Below are 27,905 nucleotides of genomic sequence, written 5' to 3' on the forward strand. Positions count from 1 at the left end.
TGGAGTAGGACCACTGGAAAGCTCGGGCGAAAGGGGGGGAGACTCATTTCTATTTTATAATGTTACCGTGATAATGTTGTGATTTGAATACGTGTACGGCATGAATCCGTCATTCGAGGAGAACGGAAATGAAGCTAACATTCCAGGTGAGTGTTCCTTTTTGTTCAACATCCAGGTTGGAAGTGTCGGAACCGGAGCTCGCCTCCTGGCAACGGGCACACGCGGGTCCTCCTACCCGGGGACATCTCACTCCGGTATCCGTCTTCTCTGCCTCTGTCCCCCGAAGGCTGGCTAACAAACCCACGTCTTGTCTGGCCGGACAGACAGTGAACAACCCTTTCCACCGTCAATGTTGATTTTTCGAGCTCACCAAAAGCTTATTATTCACGATGCTTTCAGCACGGTGTAAAACCCGCGGAGAAACCTTGGTTTTTACCCCATTATACTGGAGGACCGCCCGTGCTTGGTGAAAATGAAGAAAGGATACAATGCAGCATGCATGTTCTGCATTCAACGGGAGTTCCATACTGCTGGTATTGTTTTCATTTTATTAAAATATATATATGTGATATGATTTATAAACGCGTAGCGACATTAGAGGCCTCGACTTGCTGATTGTGTCGGCCAGCCCTCTCATCTGCCGAGCGATTTAATTGTTGCATTGTTAACGGAGCTAGCACAACTTGAAAACGAGCGTTTGCTAAAGCGGGGCTCTTAATTGTTTTATTAACACATAAATCCTTTTAATGGCTTCTCATTTTGGAGTGTTTTTTTTTAATTATTTTTTTTTTTTACGTTTGCTTGTACACGGCGTCGTTGTTCTCGCTCGTAGCCGCCGTCCAGTGCCTCCCTCTTCGGGGAAGACTTTGTTTGCGCTAGCCGACGCTCCATGAATGCAAGTGCTGAAGTCCTCCCTTCCCCCCCCCCACCACCAGTTCTCTGGCGAAACAGGAACAACTTCTTTTAGGAAAAGGGAAGAAAAAAAAAAAAAAAAAAGTTCCTGGAGTTTTCAAGCGCCATGGAATTACTTTGTCCGCCAAGAGTTGTCCAGTGAGGCGCTGAGATTTCAGGGGGGAAAGTCTGGTTTCTTTAGTTGAGCTTTGCGTGGAGGAGTTTTTAGTTTGTTCGTGTCTCTGTGTGTGTTTTTTTTTTTTTTAGGAAGGCTTCTTTCTGTTTGGGAGAAACTTGTGTGGTATTGTGTTGAGTTACCTTTGGCAAAACCACAGAGCTAAACATAGTAAAGAATCTGCTTAGTCTTTTAGTTTTTATCCCATCTTTATTTAATCCACATGTCAAACAGTGGACATGTTCAGCAAAGTGGGAAATAACTTTCTTATAAATAAAATCTTATCTCTTAAACATCCAGAACAGGACTCAGGTAGCACTTGATTGTTCTCTCTGGTCCTTCAGCTGATGTTATTATCCGGAGAAACCTCTGAATTCACAGGTAGAAGTTTGGTGACTTGTTCAAGAGCCATTTTGAAGCTTACCTGCCAGTTTGTGAGATTTAATCCTCCTGTAACAGGTCGAGTTTTCTTGGCGACACTGCTGTCCACTATCAGCGTGTATTTGTAGCACAGGCTTTGTTATTGTTGTTTCATATTTATCTTAAATGTGGTCACTAGTTCTTCCCCACATCCAGTATTGAGATGCATTAATTCCACAGTTGGTATTTACAGTATTTTTCACACTATAAGGCGCACTGGATTATAAGGCGCACTCTCGGTTTGTGAGAAAATTCCGCCTTATAGTGCAGAAAATACTGTAGTTACATTCAAATTACAAACCTCATTTGATTTTTTTTCTCAAATCAAATTGAATTCTTGATTACAAGTGAGCTACATCCAGTTCTAATACGAACATGTATATCCTGTGAAATGGCAGACACATTCACATTGGGTATTTGCATGAGTCATCTGTGTCGCAAACAACAAAAGAGCATATCTGTGTGACAATTGGTGGCGTTCAATCCGAAATGGGCGCACTTTTAGCAGATTCATGCGTGACATTTTGCTCCGGGTTTCGACAAACACTTCGACTGTTCATGAGAAGCTCATAAAGCAGCTGATGAGCTACACGGTTGTTGTGATCGCTCCTCTCTGATCGTTTTCTCTTACCGTGCTGTCGGTGCTGGCTGATGATGGTATTCAGAGCATGCACGGTTGCAATAAACCACATGAATCCAAATCTGACTGTTATCATTCACGTCACATGTCCACCGTTTGGATATGTATTCCATCTAGGACGACATATGAGTGACTCAAATTAGATTTGAAAATGTTATATTTTTGTGTTCATACAACCCTGGGGGGAAAAAAAATCCAATTTATGCCACATTAAGGCAAAAAAATCTAAATTGAGTCACTTGACCCTGGTAATGTGAACATAACCTCCTAGTAAACCCTCTCTGGATGAAAAGAAAACTCTTGGAGTATCATACACTGTTGTGAATTCCCCTATCTATGCATCAGTCGATAACTAAAGTACAATGGAGTGTCGGGGTTAAAAAGGTGAGTATGTACAGCTCCTGTAGCCCCTAATGACCCACGCTTTGCACTGGTTGTGTGTTTGCCACATGCTGCCCTTGTTAACATGAGTGACTGAGTGCTTTTCCTTGCCGTTTGCTTGTTGGAGTTGGAGTTCACTGAGTAGAGTTCTTCTCCCTGTGTTCCAGGTGTGAATGACTTGTGGCTGTAGGGTGTCGAGAGAGGGCCAGGTTCCTGCACAGCCTGCGTGGCTGACTGGGAGGAGTCGAGGGGATAGCAGACATCAGTGCCCAGGGGAACTGAGACCTGGTTCTCCATATGAGGCCCTGCTGAAAGGGCAGGGGGGCTTCTGAGGTAACCCAGTTCAACTCTGGCTTTTTCAAACTTTGACCCACTTGATCACAGAATTATACATTCATGACAGAATCTTCAGAAACAGAATTGTGTAATTCTAAATGCTGGCCATGTGTACAGAGGGCACATCATTGTCTGCCTTTACTAATCTAATAAATTGATTGGTCAAATTTATTCACTGTCCATACCATGCGAAACATTTTGCACCAATGATACCAGAATGCATCTGTTTCTGTTACAGAGCCAGTTGTGCTTTCATACGGTTATGGTGTGGCTGTATAGTGAGGGTTTCACTGTATTTTTGAAATTATTGGTCAGTTTTTTTCACACAAGTCTTGTTTTGTTGACTTTTCTCAACCTAAGATCAACGTGTGTTTCATTATCAAACATGGCAACCAACACTTGGCTACTTAATGGCTTAATACTGTCCTGACGCAACAGAAAAAAAGTCAGGCACATGCTCCTGGTTGTGACAGATCACATCTCTTTGACGTTTATCTGTGGAGATGCCCGTGTTGATAGCTGTATTCTGATGAGTGGTTAACACCGTTATGCTGATGATGCTCCAGTAAGCAGCTTGGGCCGAAAGACCTCAGAGCTGCACAACTTCAATCATATTGAGTCTTATTTTCTGAAATGCTCTTGTTGGATATGGAACACAGTCAGGGCTCTCTTTCTGATAATGCTCTCCACCCTGTTCATTAATCTGCTATCTAATCCAAAGTGTGTTCAATAAAGGCCACAGTCAGAGGAAGGCTGCAGAGAAATGGATGTTGTTGTGTGTCAGAGAATTTATTTTTCTCATGTTCCATTGCATCTCTTTGCTTCATGGACTTTGTAATTAAAACTTGTGGGGCTGGTGTTGTGTATGACATGGAGAGATGTACCGGAGGGCTTTTTTGTCTCGTGGCCTATAGAGTGTGTTGCAGTGGGCACCAAGTCAAATTCATACAGCTAGAAACACTTACCTTGTGTTCTGACTAAGACAACCATCCACAATCAAATGATTAGATTTAATTAATTTGTGAAAGGACTCTTGTGACAGTCAGGCTTCCTTTGGACAGTGATTATGTAGTGTCCCCAGGGAGCAGGACAAAAACACTCCTATTTGGTCTTAAAAACCATTGTAAATCAGTCTGAAAGTTTGGTATAATACACAAAAACAAAAATCAAAAGTACTTTGATAAGTCTTTTCTAACCCCAATTTCAAGGAACTGGTCTAAAACGAAATTTGTTCTATTGCTGATAGAAAACTGTTCAGATTTAGTTTTGTCTTGTTTTAAGATATCATCTTTAACTTGAATGGCAGATGTAGATAAAATAAAAATATGATTTTTGCGTCTGTTGATTTTTTCTTTAACTGCTCCTCATATTTGCTGAATTTCCTCACTAGTTACCATGCCTTTTTTGTTTGTTGAAATAATTAGGAATCTGATTTAATAAAGCTGGTGTTGACCAGATGCTGCCAGTTTATTACCAATCACTGGGTCACATATTTGTATTTCATTCTTTCAAAGAGAAAACACAATTGGTCGTGTTCACTATCATTTTGTGGAGGGAACAAGTGTCTGATGTATCCCTTGAGATATTAATTAAACAGCGTGTTTAAAGGCCAAACTACAGGGTGCAGAAGCACGATAGGAACCATAAGAGAAGCTGTACAACAAGATCAAATGGCAGTCCATACATAAAACATGCAAATGTCAGAAGCAGTTTTGAAATTAAGAATAGATTATACATAGATTAATAATGTCACAGAGTAAAATATAGACAAGAAATTAAAAATCAGTGTCAGATCCTTTTGGGAAGTGCGGCTGATGGTTAATCAAAAATAAAACCAATTGTTTTTCTTCCTCATTCGATGAAATTCAGTGCTGAAAAACTGTCTGTACTTGCAAGCATTATAAAACAACTCACACTGACAGTCGGAACTCTGATTATCAACTATCTTTCTTTATAGCTTCATTAGTGAAGGAAATCACACGTTTGTATGTGTGCGTGTGTGAGTTTGCTGCTCTGAAAGCATCCTGAGCGACGAATCTCTCTGAGCCAGAATTTACCTGGATGCTGTTTTCATCTCGCTTTGCTGTGATTGACAGTTCCTGCACAGATGGCGACTCTTCCCTTCCAAACAACGTGCTGGAGGTGTCCGTTCAAACAGACCAGCTCTCAGGTAGAACCCAGAGACTGTGGTGACCCACAGTCAGTTCAGCTTCTCACAGAAACATGTACCATCCAAGGTGCTGTCCACCTACCAGGATGACTAGTTTTACGTTACACAATCCAAAAAGCACAGGTTCAGAGAGCATATCGCATTTGAAAATGTGGTTTTCACAGGTGATTAAATCAGTTCACACTGGATAGTGAAGTCACTAAGGAATAAGAGACATCTGCTGACTGCAGACAAACTCAAACTGACACCAGTTTGGGGTTTTAAAAATATTTCTGTGGTTATCTTTTCCTTTATCAGGAAGAAGATTCCTGGTATTCTTCTGTTTATCACTTAGTTATGTATGATGGGTTGCATAATGCAAATGTAGGTTTTAAGTTGAACTCCATTAGCAAATTTTGTGATGTGGTAAACAATATTAAATGTATTGACCTGTTATTATCAGGAATTGCTGAACGAGGACATGTCTGGTATGTTAAATCGTTCATGTTCTTTGGTTGAGTTTCTCATAATTGATGCTCGGTGTCAGTGCTTTGCTTTGTGATTATTCAGATTAGTTTGTGGAAAAATAAGCCATGCATTGCTGAGGTGAATGTTGGGAATAACAGGGTAACCTCCTGTTATCCTAAATAACATAATAATACCGGTACTTCTTTTAAAGTTGTTTCCCTCCACTTGAATTATTGCGCATCATTTAAATTTAAAACTGAAATTGGTGCTGTGGTGGTACGGTGGCTTTTAAACCATTATTTAAACTTTCAGGCTAGCCTATGAACTAAAATTACAACCATGATGAGGTCAATTACACACATTTTTCCACAAGGGCAAATCTACATCTCATCCAAACACCTCCGATGAGACAGCCATTACAAGATAAGCCTGCCGTTTATAACAGTCAGTTATCCAACTTCAGTCTATGAGTTTGTTAGGAGAGTGTAAACTACGATGCATCTGTTGAAATGAAAAAGAAAATAATTGTTCATTAAAACCAGGTTGTCGATTAGCTTCCACAGAGTGTCAGGGCAGCATTTACCCAGATGCCCTCAGGTGTCTTCAACGCTGACCAGATATTTGTTCCTCGCGGTTAACGCGTTCCAGGAACCATAAGCGAATAACGAATTCCGCGATATTGCGACAAACTATTTATTTACTGTAATTTAAACGTTTAAGAACCCTCTCCATACTGATATTAAACCACCTTCTATCTGTATTAGCTTTTCCCACACTTTTATCGACTGTTTAAAGCACTTTTGTGTCTCACGTAAGTCCGGGACTCACGGAACATAGCTCACGATGAGGTGAAGTCATGAGGGTTGATGCGTGAGGGCACACTCGTCACACCCCTTGCATGAATCATTTGTCTGCGTCATTATTTAATAACAATTCAAATAATATTCTGATTATTTTACCGAACTATTTGTTGTGGTTCTGAAGCTATTTTCCACCAGTATCACGCATAGGGAGACATTTTCACTGTTTTGGGACTGTGAACTATCTATACTATATCAGTGTGGCAGTTTTCTTAAAACAACATAAAAATGCACAGTTTAACGCGTAACCACAGAACGCATTCAAAAGGGAACTCACAGGAACATGCAATACCATTCGTCTAATACAAATGCTGATGTCGTTTGAGAGGAAATGAGTACAACAAGTCTTAAATGCTGTGGTTTGTTGGGGTTGTAGTATACATTTTTAGTGAAGTCGTATCATGACAGTCTTGTCTCATTCCTTCTTTTACACTGCTCCCATCAGTTTGGTTAGTTTTCCGTCAACTACATTGTAGTTAGTCTAACATTTTTTTAGAACAAGAGTAAATCTTTGTCCTCTGTGTTTTCTTTCAATTGTTTTGGAATTTGAGCCATATGATCACCTTGATTGCAGTGAAAAGAAAGTTCTATCCCTCCAAAATACTGTAATACAGTTTCTTACTTTATAGAAATAGAGACAATATTAAACATCTCTTTCCTGAAAAGCTGAGGTGTGAACAGAGAGAGAGAGGAAAATCATTGTGTCAGGATTAATTGACGTCAGTGTTGATTGGCAGATTGCATTGTAAACCACTTAACTTGGCCTACGTGGGAATGTACTGCATGCTTTCAGCACATTAACTTATAGTTTCTAACATGTCTTGAGACATGTCTTGTTGCATAGCATTTCTTCAGATACCCAAAGGAGGACCAGACAGAAATGAACAAAAGTACAGAGGCTCAGACTCGTGGGAAAAGTGGATGCCATTAACTTGTATGGCAGTTTTCATCTCATGCCATTGCATCACAGACATTATTAGGGCAGCAAAGTACTGCAGCATGTGGGTATTTTTATGTGCAATCCTACGTGTGAGTATGTGCATGTATATTTAATTGAGTAGGTCTTCGTCAATGTGTTTAAAATTCTATGGCAATGACATACAATTACAAACTGGGGTAATTCAGGGACACAATCTGGCTCAAGTTCTCCCAGGAGTGCCAATTTTGTTGTATGATAAGACGGGACATGAATTGCGTATTTTGAGTGTTCTGCTTTGAGCGATGTGGGCTTTTTAATTTTTTTTTTGCATTTTGTGTTTATTTGTTGTCTTGCCACGTCGGTTCAGATTCATGCACTGTGTCAAATGGTTGGACAGGCTGAGATGTATCTTTCATGTTTGTCACATAGTGATTAGACAGACACAAAAAGAATCTATTCAAGAAATATTTTTAGCAACTTATCGTGTTTTTCCATTCCTGTCCTGCTTAATGTTCTTAATTCCCTAAATTGGTATATTTCTCAATGGGGGTTGTGTTGAGTTCAGACTTGGACGTCCTGATGTCTCTCTGCTTTTTGTTCATATCAGGTGACTAATAACAGACGTATATTTTTTAATTTTATAGAAATGTATTATATACAGACAGATAGCTTTCAAGAAGGGTCTCTTGACCGCCAAAGGAGAAACACAAGCCTACTTTACACTTTACGCATCCGCATGGCCTCTGTGGAGACTGGCTGTTGGGATTTCCCACAATGCTTTTAGCCACAGTGAGACGTCCTCCCAGCATGAGCAAGGGAGGAATGTGGCCCCAGTGTGGGAGCGACTGTCGGGATGGAGGGAGGGAGTCACGGACCAGAGACCATGGGCAGGGGAAGGGAGGAAAGAAGGGGTCTAAATAGAGGGCAGTGGATTTTGTCCCAAGTTAATGGAGATTCTGTTTGTTTTTTTCCTTTTTTAGCTGCGATAGAAACACGCTGACAGATAATCACGTTTCACTTTGCTTTGTGAATGGATTTGGAATGACAGTTTTAAGTTGGAATCCCTAACTACTATTGATCCAAGTGAGTTCACTACTCAATTAGCAGATTTATTTCAGTCTTGCTTTGGTCAGACACGATTGTGTGCTCATCTGCTATTGTTGTCTCTCCTACTATATTTTGTGAGTTTTGTATTAAAATATTGTAATTGTTCGATTTAGAGAACTGGACTTGTCTTCAGTAGACCACGTCTCCAGCAAAGCTAGACAATCCATGGCAACCCCCTTTATTAAAACCATATATGTTTGGGGGTTTTTTTTTGTATGTCCAAACTGTCAAAAATTTTCAAAAAGTTTATCAAAATATTTACAATGTGAAAGAGTGGAAAAAATTTCTTTATTCTGCACCAGAATTCACCATGTCTTTTTCCATGACTCAAATCTCTTCTGTAGTTACTCCGTTCAGTAACACGTGAATGGACGCGGTAGAAAAGACAACCTCCCTGTCAGAGGTGATTAAAAAGATGCTGAGATTCACCTCCTGTAAATTAGCGACCCGACCACAGCAGAAGCTCTACAATTTAAAAGCAAGCACATTGACCACAGTCGGCAGTCAAGTGTTAGTATGTTGTTTCCTGTTTTGAGGGTTTTAAACTAAATCTTGGCTCAGAGTTGAAGGTCATTGCTGCATTGGAGTTTTGTGTGTCTCTGAGGAGTGCCATCGCGACCAAAGTGTCTTCACTCGAGTTCCCACGGGCTTCTTCTGGTCGGTAGGATTCTACTTTTGTGCAAATTTTTCCATGTTTTTTTGTTCTTGGAGCGGATGCTAGCTATTGCCTGTCATTGTATTTTCATCTTATCCATCTGATTATTTTTTGTAAACACTATATGAAAGTTGTCAGAGAATTTTCTTCAGTTCCTGCACAAATGCCCCTTTTGACATTGAACAAAACTATCTAGATTTTGACGGTTAAAGGTTGTGACCTCACAAAAAATATTTTTAGTTTCAAACAAGAATTCATGCTATAACTAGTTGCATGTACCGAGGTTAACCTCTGCCAGTGGTGCCAACAATTTCATGGATTTGCATTTTGAGCTGGATCCACTAATGCCAGCAGCAACTCCTCTCCATGTAATCCATGTAAAAGAGCACTTCTCAAATGTAAATCTGTAAAGAACATTTCGAGATATAATGCTATCTAACAAATAGACAACTGGAGATAAAAAAAATAAGCAGGTAATTATGTTAAAATTTTATGACTGTTAGACTGACAGAACAAACTTTTGACATTTAATATTAAAAATGTTAAAGGTCACATTTCACCATGACAACACAATTGTCTGCAAAAACATTTTTCAGACTATAAGTCAACAGCATATTTTAAAAACTAGAGCAGAAGGTGTAATAGTGTAGTAAAGACTGGTAGCATAGAAGCTATTATCTGCAATCAGCCAAGACTACACGTGGCAAAATCCATTTTTGATGCTTTTTAGTTCACCACAAGGTCAGTGAGAGACTTGCGTCAGTTCCCAGTCATAAGAAACGGCATCTATGACCTTGTGTCAGATTTCTTGCCAAAAAACCTCCTGCCTGGCGTATTGCAGGTCAAAAGATGTAAGTAAAAAATTCTTCTTCACGTCTTCTGAGAGCAGATGATACCTAAATATAGATCTGTACCATCGCTGACAGAATGAAAGGGAAGCTCATAGGATCCAAGCTCTGTCATAGGTTAGTTAAAGATGTTAGTAAATAAATGATAAGTATGTTCACAGCCTGTAGGTCTATGAATGAGAAGGTCTGAGTCCAGTGATGTTAGAAGTAGGTTTTTACTGTAAAATATATAGGATTTATCATAAAGACACCCAATTTAGAATAGATTTGATAGAGATTTTAAAGAAAACTGGAGTCAGAAGGTTTTTAACGTTGATGGTATCAGTGAAATATTTGACCTTTTGCTTCTTTTATATTTTTTCACTTGCTCATATTTGCCTATGACGGTTAACGATCTATCCACTTATCAAGTTTTTCCAGTAGTGAGGTTTGTGACGTCACTGACAGTGGATCAGAAGTGCGATACTGACCTTGTTGTATTAGCACTGCTTTAAGCAGCATTTATTTAAAAGGTGAAACAATAATCCAAGAAATTGTAGTAATTTGCTTCTACAGCAGCTTTTAGTTAGTTTGTACTGTTGCAAATATGCAAGGCTGTGCATGTGGATTTATTCAAATTAAAGCGCTTCGGATCAAAAACACACAAAGACAAATGTCAAGCCAGAGCGACAGTATGAAACATGGCGAGCAATGGTTTTCCTTCATGTTCCAACAGCAAGAAGACGAGCATCAATCATGTTGCCGCGGTTTGAAATAAACATCTGCAAAGTGCTAAATGTACACTTGGTGGAATCTCTACTTGGGCGAGTAAATCTTGGAAGGCTATTTGCTACACTGCTGGTACATGTTTGTTCCTAAATAGTCTTGTATTAAAAATTGTGCTTGGAGTCGGCTGCGTTTTTGTCTAATTTACAGGGACGCCGCACGGTTCCTCTGTGGCGTGTTTGACACACGCACACGCCAAATGTTTATACGCTTATATATCTGATAATAACCAAAGTAAACATGGAGTTAATACCACCCTGTTACCATTAAATTCTTGGACACAGTCATTGTACCTGAAACATTCTGGCACACCCCTAATTTGTACTCACACCTGTATCGGACAAATAATGTCACATTATCACTACTTGCCAAGTGTGTGTGTGTGTGTGTGTGTGTGTGTGTGTGTGTGTGTGTGTGTGTGTGTGTGTGTGTGTGTGTGTTTGTGTGCGCGTGAGTGAGAGAGAGAGAGAGAGAGAACACACCCACTTATACAGAGATGCAGGGACCTGGGTCACAGCAGGCCGGAGCGCCGAGTGCCAGTCCTGTAGCTGGAGCTGGCCGCCACACATGGCACTACGCCCAGGCTACGCCAGCAGATGTGTCAGTAATGAGTCAGCTCTATGTGTGTGTGTGTGTGTGTGTGTGTGTGTCTGAGACAGACACCCACCCTCACACTGTAGATGGATCGACTTGTGTAATAACCCCTCGTCCTACGGGTATAACCCTGCCGTCTCTCCATCCTCCTGTTTTCGTCGCCACTTCCATCATTGTGATGGACGTGGCGGGGCTTATGTCACCGTGATGTGACGGAATGTGACACGACACACATGTCGCCTCTCAGGGGATGAAGGGGTGCCGTCTGCCGACCGGAGGAGAGGATATACCGGGAATGAGAATTTGTAGAAATGCAGGACTGACACGCCAGTGGAGCGACGGATTGTAATCAGGATAATATAGTGAGCTGGAGGAAGACTAAAGCTGGGTGAGCTGAAGAGGAAGCTAGGGTGGAGAAGGACGCAGCCTTTGTCATTTAGAAGTTACGAGTGGGGAGAATGCGGAATGAGTTCATTGTAAATATTTGTGTAGCTTTGTTCTGGTAGAAACAAGATTTCACTCATACTTGTCCCAGCGCCATACTCCCTGTCACGGTAGATGCATCGTGTCAAACGCTGCTTTGGCAGCGTCACAGCTCTATCTTTAGTGACACTCAGCGTTCCTGACATTCTGTACTTACTGAGCGTGAGTCGTCTTATTATCTCCGGGGTGTGCCATGTTGGGTCAGTGCTCAGAGGAAGCCAACAGGTGAGTGTTGAGGTGCTTCCTCAGCGCGCGCACCCGAGGACGTCCTGCAGTGGTGTTCATTTTCTTTTAGGGATTGTCTTTAAGTTGAGTTAATGGTGTTTGTTTAGTCGACAGTTCAGTCTACTGTTTTGCTCGGAGGCAGGCAGGTACGTGAAGGAACTAGTGGTTAGAAAACAGGCTCTGTGAGCACTTTGAATTAATGGTAAGATTGTGATATAATATTGGATTAACAGTGTTGTGTTTCTAAAAAGAGAAAAATTATTTTAATTATTTTTTTCCGATGAAATTCCCAGTGATTTTTGCGATAAACGCCAAGTGTGAAAGAATTATTTGGGAAACGTTTGTCCATATAAGAAAATGTATAATTAAAACCAACTGCACAAAACAACACGAGTGATTCTAAAATTGTCTTTTCATTTAGCTTTTTTTTTGTAAAGCTTTGACTTGAAATCCGTGATATTATTTGAAGGAATATTGTTCACGTGACTCCACAGGAAGAAGCCAGCTGCCTGTCGTTTCAATACGCTGGATGGTTTCCTGCTAATAACCGTGTTTTTGTATATTCTCGCAGAAAAGCGTAAGTTGACGTGGAAATGATGTTTGTGATATTACTCTCAGCAAATAATGGACGAAAAGAAAAACTTGAGATGGAGGTTGAGTAAATGAAATGTGTAGGGAGTGAGAGAGGGAGTGCAGCTCTCTGTTGTGACTGAAGAGAAAAATGGGATTTGCATAAATAAGGCTGAACCTTTTACATCCAGAAAGCAGACAGATGAGGAAGAATGCGTTTGTCCCTCTTTGTAGCATTGTTGTGTAAAAAAAAAGAAAAAAAAAGATTAAGCCACTAGAGGTTAGTGGTAAGGTCATGATCCCTCTCCTGTTATTGATCCCAGTGGATGCTCCACCGGTATGAATCCTCCCGTCTCCCCTTCAGAGGAATGTGTGTGACGTAGCCGGGAGGCGTCGACCCTGAGCTCAGCCTGCGTACGACGACTGTTACATAAGCATGAAATGAATTGCTGTCTTTTAGTGCCACCCACATTTTAAAACCCAAATCTAATTGAATTGAACTATTTTCTGCCCCCTTTTCAAGTGGAACCTCGTATTTATATCAGAGGCAAGAAGCTCATTTTAACAGCCTCATTATACTGTTTTCCCATTAACTTGCGTGCACTGCAGCTCTTGGTGTACGCCGTGACAGACAGTTCAGCATCTTTACTGGAGATGGAGGAAGAGAAATCTCTGTGATTACCGCTATGGTGCTTTGTTGTGTGTGTCTGTGGTTGGCTGCAGTGTGTGTGTGTGTGTCGCAGCATTCCTCATGACAGTCATGTCAGCAAGCTCCCCAATTAGTGTCTCGTTTGTGTGCGATTGGAGGGAACGTGTGATTGACAGGTCCTGCTGTTAGCAGACATGCCCGTTTGCACGTTAATCGTATTTTTTGTGTAAGGGTTTAGTTTTACCTCTTCAGGTTATACATACCACAGAGACAGGGGGTTTGGTTCTGCTGATATAAGAAATATAAATCTAAGCACACTGAATTTTTTTTTTCTCCTCCAATGGACGATCTGTTGAAACGTCACGCCAAGGTCTCTGGGATGGATCATATGGGGGATGACGTTAATCTCTCAGTAGAGCGTAGAGTTACTAACCATATTTGTTCAACTACGGCAAGCCGGAAAATATTTTTAAGCTACTCTTTTAAGGGTGTGGCACCCAGGGAGAAACGCATGTATCGTGTTAGAATTGAGGGGATCTGTACAATTTTTACAACCATTAATTTATTTTCCCTTTCAAGCTGCTAACCGTTTGTGTGAATAACAGTGAAACATTGTGTGACAGTATTTTCCGCACTATAAGGCACACGTAAAAGCCTTTAATTTTCTCAAAAACCAACAGTGCACCTTATAATCAGTGCACCTTATATTTGAAAACTGTTTTAAAATAGGCCTTTGAGGCGCGCCTTATAGTCCCATGCGCCTTATAGTACGGAAAATACTGTAGTTGAAGAATGTGTTTCTCTCTTTCTCCATGGTTTCTGGTCCCTCCCTACGATGGTTGGCTTTCTGTTCTGCCTTTTTGTAGCTATCTAGAATAAATAAATAAAAACTTTCTCAGATGTGGTTGGCATTAGGAATTACATTGCCTGAACCGTTATATAAACGGAAAACCCTTTTCAGACTGAAATCTTCACATGATTGTAGTGATTGTGATTCAGGTGGGCTGTGAAGTCCTCACGTTTTAAATTTGTCATATTAGATTTTTCCCACGCTGTCCAAATTTTATTTATTTATTTTTGCTACCCCATCTTTCATGATTGCATGAGATTGTGTTATTGTTGACGGTGTTTTAGTTCAGGCTGGCTGGCAGGTTGTTTTTTTTTCCACTGAAACTTATGCAAGCGACTGTCACTTTGATGAGCAAATAAAAGTCAACAGCAAAATCCACCTGCGTGTGTGCTTTCACCAGCTTGTTCTGCGTCACTAGAGCCCAAGAGTTTACTTATCTGAAAACCATGCACTCGTTTTGACGTAGGTTTTTTAAAGTTAATTTTAAGCATCTAAATGTGCTGTCTGGAAAAATTTGAATGACTTCAGGTTTTTTCTAAATAAATATGGATTCGCGGGAGTGTTCACTAATCGCTGATGGGCGCACACCCACTGAAAGGCACATAGTCTATTTTCATGATTGAAGGTTAATTCGACCAGTCATTGGAAGCACCAGGCCCCTCCTCTGTGTCCATGTTGAGGATCCAGTCGTGTGCAGCAGTGATCCTGATAATAGTGAAATGACTTCTCCTGCAGACGGGCGAGAGGCGAGTGCTGCTGCTGTAGCAGGAGTCTGTGTATTTGTCTGCTTCTCAGTGACACCCCCCTAACCCCCTCCAAACACTCCACCTCCTTCTCCCCAGGGGAACTCTGGAGCCAGTTACAACGCCGAGTGTTTTGGAAGAGCTCCTAAATATTTTCAGGATGACAGTGTAATCTGACTGGCCCGCACTTTCTCAAATAGGATTCTCATGCGATTCTCGTGCTCACTCACCAGCACACACAGAAAAACACAGCGGTTCAGTTTGAACCACAAACTCCCTCTCCACCACCACACTTCACTGTTTGCTCCAGTTAAATGTGCTTCTGGTATTTATTTAGTTAACATGAGGCCCCACCCAAACTCTTACCAGTATCAAAACTTAAACTGACTGTTGTCTACTTCTTGGATCAGTAACAGAGTCATGGTATCGACCAAAAATGACCTTTATGTTAAAAATTATTTGGATTTCATTTACAGCAATAAGCACAAAATGAAACTATTCATAGAACTTAAAAAGATCTGAAGGATTTCTGTGCTTCCTGGTTACTGGTTGGGATGCAGTCTATCGTTTATCCGCTTTAAGCCCGTCTGTATGTTACAAACCATCACGTTTGGGTTGAGTACGCTTTCTATTTCTGTGTGTGATCGGCTGTTCAATTTGGTCACTTGTTAAACCAAGAACACGCATGTTCTTGCTGAAAGAGACAGCTATTCTGAGACAGTAATTCTATGCTTGCTCTTCAGGGTCAGAAAATTGAGTCTAAAAGCGGTGTGGACATTCTGAGTTTTGATAGCAGCGTTCCAAATGTACCTGAGTGTAGGAATATTGTTTTTTGTTCTATTCAGTTTTGATTGATCCTTCAATGGTCCTGATCCTGCATTCAGTGCCATCCTTGATCAGCTTTCTGTCACCAGAAAAATTAAGATCCCAGACAGTCTGTGGCTTTCTACTCCTTGGTCTCACAATAATGTGGGTCTCATTGTAAGTCAGCTAATAAGGGAGGTATAAATCTCTCACAAACACACGGCAGATAAGCAAAGATGGCTGCACAGACACGCAACAGGATGTCGGAGCGTTTTGAAATCAAAGCTGCTTAAGGCTGTGATTTCAATAACTGGATTAATTAAAGCCATTTTAATGAGCAGACCTTTTACTTGCTGGCATTAATTAATGTAGTTTTTATTGGGAAGAAAGGCATTTAACCCTAAATGAATCATTTCGCACCCCAGTACACAGTTTTTAAAAAGCTCTGACATGAAAAAGACCTGTCAAAATCCTCTTTTACTGTCCAACACCCCCCATCCAGAGCAAATTGAACTGTTGAAACTGCAGCCCTATTTTACAGTTTTTAACAGTCTTTATGTTGTCTCCTCTCTTTACAGTGTGCCCAAGGGCCGTTGAAAGCCCCCTACGGGGGAGTTTCATAATTACACACTGAACACGTAAAGATTCTGGACTATTGCTCTTGTTTTTACACACACACACACACACACACACACACACACACACACACACACACACACACACACACACACACACACACACACACACAGACGCATGCACACACACACCACCACAAACAAGGACATAGAGAGAATGTTGGAGGTCCAAGAGGAGAGGCCAGCAGCGGCAGGAACAGCAGCGACACATTTCAACAAGAAAGAGCGAGGGAAGAAAGAGCGAGAGGAGACCAAGGACGCTCGGGGAACCCTCTCTAACATCGGGAATCCAGTTCCTGGTTCCAGGAACGTGCGAACGAAAGCGCCGCTATCCCACACAGGCAGTCCTCACCAGCTCATCACTCCACCCTGTTCTGTAGTCCTGGGAGCCCCATCAATGCACTCCAATAGGCTAAAGAACTCCCCGTCCACCAACACACAGAGGTGAGTGTGCTCGCTGATTTATATCACATGTCCTCCTGACGGTTTGAGATGCTGGTCGGCCCATATGATGCTACAATCCAGATTTACTACTGGTACAGCAAGTACAACAACAGTAATAAATAAAAATCCATCTGCTTCAAGTGTTGTTGTTGTTCTTCACACAACCAGGCTTCATGGAGAAGCCCAGGCTTTGCAGACATGTTCCAAATAATGTTTAAAAAAACCCAAAACACAATATTGAAACAAATAAATATTAGCTGTTGTGAATTATTAACATGACTTGGAAGCAAAAACAAAAACGCTTCACCCTCTGTTCAGATGAATGAGTGGAGGACCGGGTGTTAGAGCCGGGGGCTATTTGAATTTATGGATTTTCTGTAGGGAAAAATCTTTTACACTCGAGCTGAAGCAGATCCCAGTTCAAGCAGCCCTTTGATTGATCGTCTTGGTTTTGGGAAACTTGTATTTGACCATTTGTAAAATGCATAAAATGTTAAGTTTTAACCCCCCAATACTTTGTTGTAGCCTGTGGGGACATTATACAGTATGTGCCGGCCGTGAACAACCATTTTTGAAGCCATTGGCTATATGTTACTGAATAATACACAGATCAGATGTCCTGGAGGACACCCATGGAAACTTGAAGAGAACGTACCTTCACACACAACCAAAGAGTGTGTGTTTGTGTAGGTCTAGTGTATTACAGATTGAAGATCAATTTCCTGCTGCGCTCTTTTTACCTGAAATATTTTGATGCGCGATCCAGAGCCGCTCTGGGGTCATGGAGTACGCTGTGTTTGGAGGTTTTCCGTGCTGACTCATGGTTCTGGAGCCTCTGGAAATGACTGTCTGGACTGCCAGAATTCTGGCTTTGCCATCATTTTCTAATAGCTGTGTGTCTGTGTGTTTGTACAGAAAGTGTGCTCGGCTGTGGTTGGGCTTTTTGGACATGTTAGCATTTGTTTCATTCTAGTTGTACAAGTGTGTGTGTGTGTGTGTGTGTATGTTTGTGAGAGCGAGACATAGAAAGAGATTAGGGTGTGGTAAAGGAATTCTCTGCCAGTTGTATGTGTCCTGCTTGCCTAAGCTGAACTCCTTTCATAAGTAGTAAGCAGCAGTTATTTGGACTCGGCCAAATAATAAGGGAGCGCGTCCACGCTCAACGGTCTGCATGGAATTCCTCTTTCTGCAAACTTATAACAAGTGCTACCACAAAGACATTGTGTTTAACAGTGGCAAAGGAAAAAAAGAGGGCATTTAAGGATAATTGTGTTTCCTTGTCTGTTTCTTGATGGAAAACACGGCGTCTTGTTATAAGTGGGGAGCTGGGGGGGTATCAGACCTCATCGATCGCCAGCTGCTTGGCATTGTACCTCTTTTTGTCTGGTTTGAGCCCAGTTCCAAAGCGTGATCACGAGGAGTTTGCCAGCCCCAAATGTTTTGGTTGTGTGAATTTGAATTAAAGTGAAAACAAGGTCAAAATGTCCGCAGGTAGACAAAACGTAATATGTCTGATATTCTCTAAGTGTTGGGGTTCATCTGAGGCTCACCTAAATACACTGTTATGCTGCATAATACAAAAAAAATATTAAGTATTTTCTTAAAGCATAGTATAAGTCTACTAATTTTTTCTTTTCCTTGTTTGTCAGCCCTAAACCTAAGACGGAGGCCATGGTACGCTCACCTCCTGTCATGTCCCCCTCCACTGCCACCCAGATGGACTCTAAAATGCCCAATCAGGGTAAACCTGGGAGCACTGGCAACCAATCACAACCCTCACCATGCGACCCAAAAACCCTGGGTCCCAAGGGGGCTCAAAATGTGGCAGGGGGCATTGGGCTGAAGAACGGTCAGGGACTGACCTCTGGCCCCAGCTCCAAAGTCAAAGTGAAGAGGGAGAGAAGCACCTCGGTGGAGTCGTTCGATCAGCCTGAGAGCGGAACGCCCACCAGCGAGGAGAAAGGTACGACCCAATGGATTCTGGGCTCTTTTTAGTGTCAGATGTCATCACAAAACGTATCATACATCAGTCCTGCTTTCTCTGAATGATTTCAAATCTTTGTTTCAAGTGCTTTCATATTTTGTGACCAAGGTTCTGTGTGTTTAGAATAAATTTACCTGAAGTACTGACTACAGGTAGAATACCATCGTGGTTTAACAATGCCATGTCACTAGTGCTTGTGTTTCAACGGTTCCTGTTGCACACGTCCCCTCCTGCTGAGGCTGAAATAATTTGTGGAGTAGTTTGGTTATCAAAGAAAATAGTCAAAATGTAAAACTCTTACTCAGAATATTAATAATCAAAGCTTTTTAAGAGCTGAATGTACAGGCGTGAATGTTCTCAAAGGATGCAAAAGTATCCTGGTCCACATTGAAGAACCATCTTCTCAAATAGCTTCCTTTGAAAATACAAGAAAATCGGATTACAGGGTTACCGATTAATCATTTTGGGGTTACAGTAATCCCTCATTACTCGCGGTTAATGCGTTCCAGGACCACTCGCAAATAAAGATATTCTGCAATATATTCCATAAGTCTCAGAAATCAGCGTACTTCCGGATGCTGTCGGCCAATAGAATGCACGTACGGTATCATGTGACTACCTACTAAAGTCCACGATGAGGTGAAGCCGGTCATCTTGAAGCACAAATACGCGAGGGATTACTGTACACTATTTCAATATTTCCACACTGACATAGTGATTCCAGAATCCCCACACTCCGTTTTAAAAAAATAAGAATAAATTTGAGACTTCTTGAATGAATAAAAACTTAACATTATTAAAAATCAGTCATTCCAAATTCAGAATCATTCGTACGATGTAATTTTGGCGTTAAGTGTCCCTCTGTCCCCGTCAGTCAGTCTGCTACTAGAACCAGTGAAATAGTTGTGTCCCACTGGTTGAGACTTAGCCGTGGTTTGAACGCTCTTTTTTTAAACTGGTAACAGGGAAACATAATGATTAAATGTATTAAAGAAGACTTAATGTCGTCGCTCAAGACGTGGAGATGATCAGTGCGTCACTAGATTTAAATGGATTTAGACTCAGCTGTCCGGTTGTGATGGGATCGCTCAGGATGGATGTTGATTCAAGGTGTAAACACTGAAGTAATCAATAGAACACTTGATTTCTAAAATAATCAATGTAGCTGCATTCTTAATTCCTGTAAAGGATGTTTATAGTGAAAGCAGCATTGATTAATCGTAGAATCTGCAAACATTCTCTCTATTTATAGCACATAGTTGGTTAGTGGCGTTCCCATGATGCCCTGCCTCTTCCTAACTTTATATCACTAGTGGATTTTTCTCTTTGGGCACAATCTGGTCAGAAAAAGAAACGATTAGTTGTCTTGTCATAAGTACTTTGAAGTGCCTCACTATCACCCACACAAGTCAACCCAAACTCACAGGTGTGTGTGTGTGTGTGTGTGTGTGTGTGTGTGTGTCTACAGACAGCAGCCGGGTGAAGAGGATGTGTGTGGCAGAGAGGAGGCAACCGTACAGCGGAACCGACTGGTGCTCTGGAGGCGAAAGTGACGAAGACGACAAAGGATTCTTCAGTAAGTGTGATAACTTGTGCAACCAAGCATGTATAGCAGTCCATCAGATGACTCATCACTACGTTACCCATAAGCCTTTGCCAGTCCTGAAAACATGGTTGCCCTGGCTGTGTCCCTGCAGACTGCAACTCCAGTGAGGTGAAACCCCAGGACTCCGTCACACATTCTACCTCCAATGCTGGGCTAAGTCGCTCCTCTACACCGTCCCATAATGCAATGGGAGGCCAGGGATCCACAACAGAACCTCCTACCGGCCAGAAGCCAGGCTCGAAACTTGTTTATGTCTTCACCACAGAGATGGCCAACAAGTAAGGATGCAGAGAGTTTCTATTTCTGTCTGTCATGGCTCGTATCTCTCAGACTATTTTAGGTCTGACTTTTCTTCTCTCCCCATAATTTGATGAGCAATTGAAGAATTTTTGGAACATAATTTACATGTATGAGTGTGTTTATTACGCTTGTCACTTCTGCCAGGGAGGTTATGTCATCACAGGTTTTGGTTTGTCTGTATGCTACCAGTAAAGCTACTAGTTTGAGTTGTGAAACTGGGTGGCAGGGTTGACCTTATGACAGGACAGAACCCGGTTAACTTTGCAGTGGATCTGGATAAAGGGATCAGATTTTTTTTAATTTTTGCTATGTAATATTCGGATAGATGACTATTTCTATTAGGCATCAACTACAATATTTTCAGCACCACAAGGCGCACTGGATTATAAAATGCATCTGAGAACTCGTCTTCAATGAATGGTCTATTTTAAAACTTTTTTCATATATGAGGTACATTGGATTATAAGAAATTGAGAAAATTAAAGGCTTTTAGCTGCGCCTTATAGTACGGAAAATATTGTACTTTACCTTGAATGTGGGTGGAAGGGGAAACTTAACTATAGTACGTAAAGCCAATACTAAAACCATATCAATCTAATACCGATAGTGTGATTCCATGTTTAGTTTTTCATTGTAAAGGAATATTATGGAAGTTTCAAACTGTCATGGGACTTGACCCTCTAGGCGACTTAATGGAGAGACGGAGTTGTAAAAGCTTGTTTTTGCAGAAGCGTTGTCTAGTCCTGATTTAGGGAGCAAGGTTTGCAAATAAATCTTGTCATGTTTTTAATTCAAGTGTTTTCATACTTGATAATTAGAACATCTTGTCAATACTTGGAGCTTTTTGTACAAAACATGGCACAACGCACACCCACAGTGAAACTCTTTGAGCAACTGCAGGTAAAAATTAAATGGAATTACTGACTTCGTTCGTTGCCTAAAGTACATCCTTGTTACCCTGTCATCAGAGGTTGTTGTCATCTTTGATGTTTGTTTTTTTTTCTTAAGGTTTTTGTGTTGATTGCAGAATGATGTTTGCTTCAAGCCTCTTCTGTTTAACTTTTCCAGTCATAACCTAAATCTATTCAGTCTGCTCAAACGTGGTAATGTACACCCGTCTTAGATTAACAGGCTGTTGGGAATTAGCCATCAAAGATGTGGATATTTGGCGCGAGGGTTGTGTGTGTGTGTAACAATTCACTTAGTCGCTTGACCTTGCTTTTACCTTCATGGTCCCATCTAGTACTCATTCATCCAACTCTGGGTCTCTCAAATGTGTAAATGTGTAGACACAAACACACACACACACACACACACACACACACACACACACACACACACACACACACACACACACACACTTATTGTGTCTGAAGACTGATATCTGACTGTCTGCCTTCTTGTCCTCAGGGCAGCTGATGCAGTTCTAACTGGCCATACTGAAAACATCATTGCCTTCCACATGAAAAATATCTCCAACAGCAAGGACAAAGCTCACCTCCTTCTGGTAATGACATGCACAGAATCACACACACACACACACACACACACACACACACACACACACATGTACGCTTTTAGACTGCAACAGTCAGCGTGAGAGTGTGTGCTAACTTACCGGTAATGCCATTTCCGTTTGTTTCTGTTTAAGAACAACGCTGCGGGCGCCCTCCGAAACGACTCCAAGCCTCCCCAGCAAACCTCGTCTCACGCCCAAGATCAGAACCACCAACCTGGATCCAAACCTTCCTTATCTGGCATGCCAGAGCCAGTCCCACCTCAACCCTCCAACCAAGGGAACCATTCTGGTGTTCTTCCGCAGGAAGGGTCCTCCTCTGCAGGCATGGAATCCAAAAATCTTCCTGGCAACAGCCCCGGCAACCCTGCTGCCCAAGTTGATCAAGCCCCCGTCAGCCAACCTGAGGCAGGCCTCAACCCTCCTACAGCAGGTGAAGGAGGCCAGGGTGGAGGCTCTGGGGGGGCAGGTCTGACACCCCAGCAGCAACAGCAGCAGCAGCAGCAGCAGCTGGCACAGGAGCTGCTGAACATGGAAGCAAACACCGAGGGTCTGTCCCAAGAACAACTGGAGCATCGCCAGCGCTCCCTGCAGACCTTGCGAGATATTCAGCGCATGCTTTTCCCCGATGACCGTGATGCCCCACCAGCGGGGCCACCCCCGCCCCACAGTGGACCTCACGATGGAGGCCCCGACGGAGCAGCCCGTAGATCTGAGCAGGGTCCTCTACAGGCCATGATGGCACAATCTCAAAGCCTCGGACCTCCAGGTGGGCAAGGAGGACCCCGTCCACAAGGTCCGCCTTTTGGGCCACCCCACGGACCCAGAGACATGCCCCCGTTTCCACAAGATGAAATGGGTGCGCATATGGGGGGGCCGGGCGGCTGCGGAGAAGGAGATCAGATGACCCCGGAGCAGGTGGCTTGGTTGAAGCTGCAGCAGGAGTTTTATGAAGAAAAGAGGAAGAAACAGGAAATGCAACACCGGCCACTTCCCCCAGACATGATGATGCACGCTCATGGTCCGCGCGGCATGATGCGAGGGCCCCCGCCCCCCTATCAGATGGGCCCAGGAGAGATATGGGGAGGACCGGGTGGTCCACCAGAGCACTACCAGGAGCGCATGACCATGGGTCCAGGCCCCAGGGGGATTCACCCGCACATGCAGAGGATGCCTAGCTTCTCCGGTATGATGAATCCTGACATGGAGGGGCCCCCCAGGCCCGGAATGGGCTGGTCCGACGACATGCCACCTCGTATGGGAGACGCACGAGGCTTTCCCGGAGGACCTGGGGGAATGTTTGCTGGTCCCGGGGGCCGGGGCGAACGGTTCCCAAACCCCCAGTCAGTCCAGGAAGCGATGTTCCACCAGGGCATGGCTGGAGAGAAGGGGATCCCTCCTGGGATGATGATGGACATGCAAAGGATGATGGGACATCAGAGAGGGGGGATGGAACCCGGTAACGGCATGGGTATATTTCCCAGGATGCCCGGCGATGGTCCTATGAGTCCATCCTCTCGGCTTCAGGGAATGGGGGGCCGGGACATGGGGCCTGAGTTTGGCATGGGGCCCGGCCCCGGGCCCGGCCCCCACATGCACCCCTCCAAACTACGAGATCCTGGTATGAATATGAGTCCTGATGAAATTATGAGAATGAGAGGAGGTGGGGGACCTCCGATGGACAACATGGGCCCTCAAGGAAGGCCCATGCAGGGGCCCCCCTTCCCTGAGCAGACACAACCAGGAGACTTTCCCATGGGGCCCGGGCGGCCCTTCCCCGGAGGAATGAGGGGGCCGCACGGAGACCAGGCCTTCGGTCCAGAGCACAGATCCACACCCACAGGAGGTAACGGTCGGATCAACCACCTCCCCCCTGCCGGTGGGCCCTCACAAGGCCAGAGGGGCCGCAAGCCAGCAGATCTCAACGTCCAAGCGGGTGGGGGGAACTCTCCCAGCGTCAACCCTCTAAAGTCCCCCCCTCTAAGGCAAGTTCAGTCTCCCATGATGGGCTCTCCGTCTGGGAACCTGAAATCCCCCCAGACACCGTCCCAGCTGGCTGGCATGCTTACCGGTCCCACAGGCCCCAGCGCCCCCCCAGCTCCGCCAACTTCAGCACCGATGAAGTCCCCCCACTCGATGATGGGATCGGCCGGCGCTTCTCCTGTTCACATGAGGTCTCCCTCTCTTCCAAACCCCTCCCCAGGATGGGCGTCCTCACCAAAACCCCCCATGCAGAGTCCTGGAGTACCACCTCAGGGTGGGAAGCCCCCCCTCAGCATCACCTCACCAAACATGATGGGGAACATGGAGCAAGGTATAAATAATCATCTCTAGCTGCATCTTTTAAATTTCATTCTCCATATTTTTCTTTTATTAAATCCTGTTCTGCTGATTCTTTCACATGTAAACAATCTATTTATTTTTTAGCCATTTTTAGTCTTTTGAAATGATATTTAGTTAGAAAAAATACAAAAACCTGAAAATAAAGTACAGTAGATGTGGAGGCTATCAAGCCCTCGCCACACATCTGTTAGAGGGGTGGGGTTGGGTACAGTCCAGTGGCTCCCTCTGGTGGTCACTTAACGTAGATGTTGAGTTTTATTCCACTCCCTGCTGAAGAGTGGAAAGACAAATTCTAAGCTTTACCACATTTAAAAAATTTTTTTTTTGGTAATTTCTTTCTCTTCATGTTGTCTTCCAGGTGGAAACGGCCCTCCCTCTGCCCCTCCCTCATCGGGGGCTCCATCTGGCTCCATGTCTCACCCGGGCAATGTTCCGTCTGGCAGTCCGTACACCATCCCTCCTGAGCCGACCCTGTCCCAGAACCCTCTCTCCATCATGATGTCACGCATGTCCAAGTTTGCGATGCCCAGCTCCACCCCGCTTTACCACGACGCCATAAAGACCGTTGCCAGTTCAGACGACGACTCACCCCCAGCTCGGTCCCCCAACCTGCCGTCAGTGAACAATAATGGTGAGGCATCAGAAATCTCTTCTTTGCATCAGTTACTCCAACGTTGACCCTTATTTAAATATCATCCTGACCAAAATCCCTGCCTTTTGTCTTCTACATTCAGGTATGGCGATGAATCACCAAGGTAACCCACGCATGATGGGACCCGGAAACGCTGGACCCATGTCTGCCCTCAGCCCCCTGGGGATGAATCCGATGGGATCCCAGCCCCTCTCCCACGGCATGCCGCCCCAGATGCCCTCCCCAAATGCTCCCAACATGGGTCCGGGCATGATGCCTCACGGCATGATGATACCATCCAATCCCCAAGACCCCGGTATGGGAAACCCCCAGATGATTCCCCAGGGACGCTTAGGTTACCCCCACCGAAGCCAGGCGTACCCCCTCACCCAGTCCCCTTCCCAGCAAGGTCCTTTCTCCCCACACAACGGTCCCGGTCCCCAAGGTTTCCCTGGCCACCCCATGGGCTTCCAGGGAGAGGGAGGGCCTATGGGAGGACGAATGGGTAACATGCCACACGGGGGTGGGGGCGACGGTGGTATGTGCAAGCCCAATACCCCTGGGGGGCCCGAGTTCAACAACATGCAAGGAGGATTCAGCGATGCAGACCTTCACGAGGTGATGCGGCCGGGAGCGTCCGGCATACCGGAGTTCGACCTGTCCAGGATAATCCCGTCAGAGAAGCCCAGTCAGACTCTGTCGTACTTCCCACGAGGTGGGGGAGACAACCCCGGGGTAAAACCACCTCACCCATCCGGCTTTCCCATGCAGGGCATGATGGGTGATGGTCCTCCAAGGATGGGGATGTCAATGCAGGGGATGGGGGGGATGCCAGGAGGGCCTGGTGGGGGAATCGGCCCACAAGACATGCCAATGGGAAACCCTGGCCATAACTCCATGCGACCACCGGGATTCATGGGCCAAGGCATGATGGGCCCCCAGCACCGGATGATGTCCCCTGGGGGTCCGGGAGGGATGATGCAGGGGAGACAGATGGCCCACCCGGGCCCCGGTGGCTCACCTAACATGATGATGTCACTGCAGGGCATGGGCGGCCCGCCACAGCAGACAATGATGATGGGGGGTCAGATGAGGCCACGTGACATGGACATGGGGTTCAGTCCGGGCCCCGGAATGTTCTAAACCAACAGAAACCTTGTATCTAGAATGTTCTCTTGATAGGACACAAGGATGGAGTTAAGGTCATTGTGTTTGGAGGCTGTTAAGAAAAACTCTGCTTGACCCAAGTAAAGGAAGTATAATACAAGAAAGAGGATTACACAGACACGAGCTGACCGCTCACCTGGCGATGTCCTGTGGAGTTTATTCCAGTGGAGACTTGGACAGGCCCATGTTGGAGTACTTTTTTTTGCCACAAGAACATTTTGACTCATGAACTTCAGAATGTATGGGGATTGTTGTGCATCAATTTCACAGAACTGTTCTTGTGTTTTTTTGGGTTTTTTTTGATTATCTGACTGTAACGGTGACTTCGACATCAAAGAGGAATCAATCTAACAAGTCAGCGGGGGGAGATGCTACAGTATATGTCTACTTTTTTTCAAATAAAAAAAAACCAATTTGTCATGAAAGTCGTATGGAACACGAGAAAGGAATGAGATGAATTTGTGCTTTGTGAAGACTTTAGTGGAACTCCATCTTGTCTCTCGCGCCATTGTTTCGACTGTTTCTGTACAGTATATACATGTGAGTGGGTGTGTGTGTGTGCGCGCGGCAGGCTGTGTGTGTGGTATGTATGTATGTGTCTGTATGTATAGGCATTCTATCAGTGACCTCTCAATTCCTCTTACCCAACTTTCATTGGGGAGGAACGCCCCCTAAAAATACTGTACTGTTTACCATTGGTGGGCTATTCGAATTTTAGTCTTTTAATTTCCTTTGTAACTCCAGTGTATAACAAACCAAACTATGACCTCATTAAGATAATAGTATTATTAAAAAAAGCACAAACATGGACTGTCTGCAGAAAGTGTCTTTTTTCTCTATTTTTACCATTGTGAGCAATGCATTAAGTGCGAGGATCCTGGCAGCTTTGCAGCACAACGAGAACGGCCGGTCCATCGGAGGTTGTGGATGACATTTTGACTTGGTGCTACAAAACTTTCAGGACTCAACTTAGCGTGAATAATACTGCTAATACCCAGATGTGCTATGTGTTTTCCTTGTTCCTGTTGTGTTCCTGTTTTGTTTTGACTCTTGTTGACTCTGGGTAATGATCATTCCCACAGCAATAAATCCCCTTAATGGTCTGCAGAATGGGACAGGAATGGCTGAATGCCACAACAGGTATGCCAGGTATTATAGAACTAGAGCTAGGTAGATCTGGTGAAGATACAAACTAGTAAGGCAGGTATGGTGTCCAGACGGAGACACAAAAATGTAAACACATACTGCTTTGCCATCCAGTTGACTTCCTATCTTTTCTCTATTGTAAAAGCTTGTCATGTGTTTCTCCATTGGCTTTGGTGCAGCATAGCCTACCGGGGCTGTGGTGATGGACTACAAATAAAAGATATTGTTTTGGTATATACATGTTGTCTATGTAGTGTGTGTGTGTGTGTGTATCCGTCCACAAGACTTGACTATTCTCATGTAGTCAGCTATGTGGACCGAACCAGATGTGGGTTTTTGTCATTGTACACGTCAAATCTGCTTTCCAACAACAGTAAGAACAAAGAGCAAGTCAAACCAAGAAGCACCGCAGTGATGACGTTCACCAGGACGTACTGCCGGAGCGCTGCTTTTTGAAGATGTTGGTACATCCAAAACGGGTGCAAAGTGATTATGGTGCGTCCGAACAGCTTTAAAATAGTGTCATGCGTTTTACTCTGCTTGCGATGGAAAAAAACGAGACTAACAATGAAAATCTTTGTCTCAACACTCAAAACAGCAG

The 27,905-nt window shown here is 43.8% G+C and overlaps 1 protein-coding gene across 4 annotated transcripts; it reads left to right on the forward strand.

Annotated features, from left to right (window-relative positions):
• bcl9 (BCL9 transcription coactivator) lies at positions 1-27,542 on the forward strand. Of its 4 annotated transcripts, XM_068329387.1 has the most exons (11): positions 1-146; positions 400-533; positions 2,675-2,840; positions 16,111-16,611; positions 18,261-18,574; positions 20,064-20,171; positions 20,293-20,479; positions 21,912-22,008; positions 22,153-24,331; positions 24,719-24,991; positions 25,095-27,542. In XM_068329387.1, the coding sequence occupies exons 4-11, from the start codon at positions 16,286-16,288 to the stop codon at positions 26,132-26,134; spliced, it is 4,524 nt and encodes a 1,507-aa protein (XP_068185488.1). In that variant the 5' UTR covers positions 1-146; positions 400-533; positions 2,675-2,840; positions 16,111-16,285; the 3' UTR covers positions 26,135-27,542. The 4 variants fall into 4 exon arrangements, with proteins under 4 accessions (XP_068185488.1, XP_068185490.1, XP_068185487.1 ...); XM_068329389.1 differs by lacking the exon at positions 400-533; XM_068329386.1 differs by lacking the exon at positions 1-146 and having other exon boundaries at positions 178-533.
• The last annotated feature ends 363 nt before the right edge of the window (positions 27,543-27,905 follow it).

This window comes from Antennarius striatus, chromosome 12, assembly GCF_040054535.1.
Source record: "Antennarius striatus isolate MH-2024 chromosome 12, ASM4005453v1, whole genome shotgun sequence".
Classification (NCBI taxonomy): Eukaryota; Metazoa; Chordata; class Actinopteri; order Lophiiformes; family Antennariidae; genus Antennarius; species Antennarius striatus.